Source organism: Helianthus annuus, chromosome 5, assembly GCF_002127325.2.
Source record: "Helianthus annuus cultivar XRQ/B chromosome 5, HanXRQr2.0-SUNRISE, whole genome shotgun sequence".
NCBI lineage: Eukaryota > Viridiplantae > Streptophyta > Magnoliopsida > Asterales > Asteraceae > Helianthus > Helianthus annuus.
The window spans coordinates 155,542,955-155,545,367 of record NC_035437.2 but is presented as its reverse complement, the minus strand read 5'-3'; the positions used below and the strand labels follow the sequence as shown (position 1 = coordinate 155,545,367).

The 2,413-nt window shown below is 46.6% G+C and overlaps 1 protein-coding gene across 1 annotated transcript; it reads left to right on the top strand.

The window, feature by feature from the left end:
- Positions 1-1,027: 1,027 nt before the first annotated feature.
- LOC110943880 lies at positions 1,028-1,606 on the top strand. Its single transcript, XM_022185610.1, has one exon. The coding sequence runs from the start codon at positions 1,028-1,030 to the stop codon at positions 1,604-1,606; it is 579 nt and encodes a 192-aa protein (XP_022041302.1).
- Positions 1,607-2,413: the final 807 nt, after the last annotated feature.

Genomic DNA, 2,413 nt, shown 5'->3' with positions numbered 1-2,413 from the left:
TAATAATTAAAATCACGATATTAAAACTTGCATCCTCATCTTGTGACTCGAAAGAGATTAGGGTGAGCTAGGTTATTAGCTAATTATTGGTGGGTAGATTGGGTGACCGATAGCTCGGGCTCGTTTATTGCATCGTAATTAGGGTTTCCTAGGATTCCAATTATCAAAGTTGGGTTTGCTTTGCGATTGTGGGATTCTCTCTCAACATTATTGTCTCTGAGGTCAAAAGGATTCTATTTTCGTAGGATTTGGTATCGATAGCTCGAGCCTGTTCGTTCTAGCACTTCACATTTAGTCTTGCTTTCTTGTTTGGGACATCTCTAGCGGGGGGTCAATCGAGGGAAATAGATATTTAACCGTTATCATTGTCACGTTAGCATTGCATGATTCTAGGGATTCGACACCTAGGTAGCCTTTATCTCATATATATTTGATCACAATTTGCTCGCATGTTTGCTTCGTTTGCTTGTTTTGTTTCCTACGTTTTCTTGCTTATTTTAGTTGTTAATTAATTATTTAAAATCACTCAAAACAAATCTAAAAATTTGACTATTTATTCGATAGAGGTTCAGTATCTAGAGTTTGCATATAGTGTCCACGGATTGATATCCGGTCTTGCCATCTACACTACACTGCGACCGGTGCACTTGCCGATTGTGTGTGGTTTAGGTTGTGATTCCATTTTTAAAACTTGTTCGAATTTAATATACACATTTTAACACATCAAGTTTTTGGCGCCGTTGCCGGGGACACTGGCACTTTAGAGAACGACCCGAGTCGTCTATATAGTTGTTTATTTGCTTTCATAGATTTTCATTGCCTTTAGGTGCCTTTTGCTTGCAATTTGTGCCTTTAGGGTTAGATTTCCTTTAGTCTTTGTTTAAGTAGTTTTCTTCATTGTATGCACCACACTCGTTCACAGGGGCCACCTTCATTTGCTGCTTCGTCTGAGCCCGAGCGAGATTTCCACGAGCGCCATCGCATTTTCCGAGCTAGTCAGGTACACACTTCATCTTCTGCTTCTACTATGGGTGACAACGAAGCCCCAGCTAGGAGAGTCGTCGCAGACTACGCCAGGCCGAATGCGGCTAATGCTCGTTCCAGCATTACCCGACCCGCTATCGGGGTTAATCGCTTGCAGATTCCACCCCAGATCATCACGATGGTTACGAACACCATCCAATTCCATGGACTACCTTCTGAGGACCCGAATGTCCATCTCTCGCGCTTTTCAGCTATCTGCGATACGTTCCAGGAGCAAGGTGTCACCGAGGATGCCTGCAAGCTGCGCCTATTTCCATTCTCGCTCGCTGACCGCGCCCATGCTTGGTTGGAATCCCTTCCTGCGGGATCCATTACTACTTGGGCCGGTATGAAAGAAAAATTCTTAGATAAGTATTTCCCTCCTTCCAAAATCGCTCGTCTGAGGAGCATGATCCAAGAGTTTCGTCAAAAGCCCCACGTTGGAGGAGATGCTGAGGCAGAACCAGGAGACAATGAAGCAGCATCAAGAGACCCTGGTTCAGCAGACACAGTTACTGACTCAGTTCATGACCAGAGAGGAGGCACGACATCAGGAGAACCAGTCGCGATTCTTGGAGCATGAGACTTTCATGAAGAATCAGAGCATGGCTTTCCAGAATCTTGAGAGGACTGTAGGTGCGATGTCAGAGAAGTTGAGTCAGAGACCCCCTGGTGGTCTCCCTAGTAGCACTGAGGGTAATCCAAATGCCACTACAAAGGCTGTTACTACGAGGAGTGGTCGAGGATCTGTAGAGGTCGAGCCGGTAGTCGATGAGGACCCGGAGGTCGACGAGGTGATTGAGATGGAGACCCCTGCTGGCAAAGTGCACCCTAGGCTGCGCCCAGCAAGTACAGCACAGTCCAGCGGGTCTCCAGTAGAGAAGAAGGATGCAGAGAAGGAGCCGATGAGGGTGTACAAGCCGACACCCCCTTACCCTGGTAGGTTAGTGAAGGGTAAGGACGCGGAGCAGTATGGTCGTTTCATGGAGATGCTGAAGAAGTTACACGTGAACATCCCGCTCGTCGAGGCTTTGGCGAAGATGCCAAAGTATGCGAAGTTTTTGAAGGATCTTCTTACGAATAGGAAGAAATTAGAGGATCTTTCGACTGTCACCCTGAGTGAGGAGTGTTATGCTGTCGTGCAGAACAAGCTGCCAAAGAAAATGACTGATCCTGGTAGCTTTACCATCCCATGTCTGATTGGGAATCTTACTGTCAGCAATGCGCTTGCTGACCTAGGTGCTAGCATAAATCTCATGCCCTATTCCATTTTCGCTAAGCTTGACCTAGGAGAGCCTTCCCCTACGCGCATGAGTATTCAGTTCGCCGATCGATCGGTGAAGTTTCCTAGGGGCATCGTGGAGAACATGTTGGTGAAGGTCGACAAATT

Coding starts and splice junctions, on each gene's coding strand:
- LOC110943880 (XM_022185610.1), top strand. CDS start 1,028: ATGGGTGACAACGAAGCCCCAGCTAGGAGAGTCGTCGCAGACTACGCC.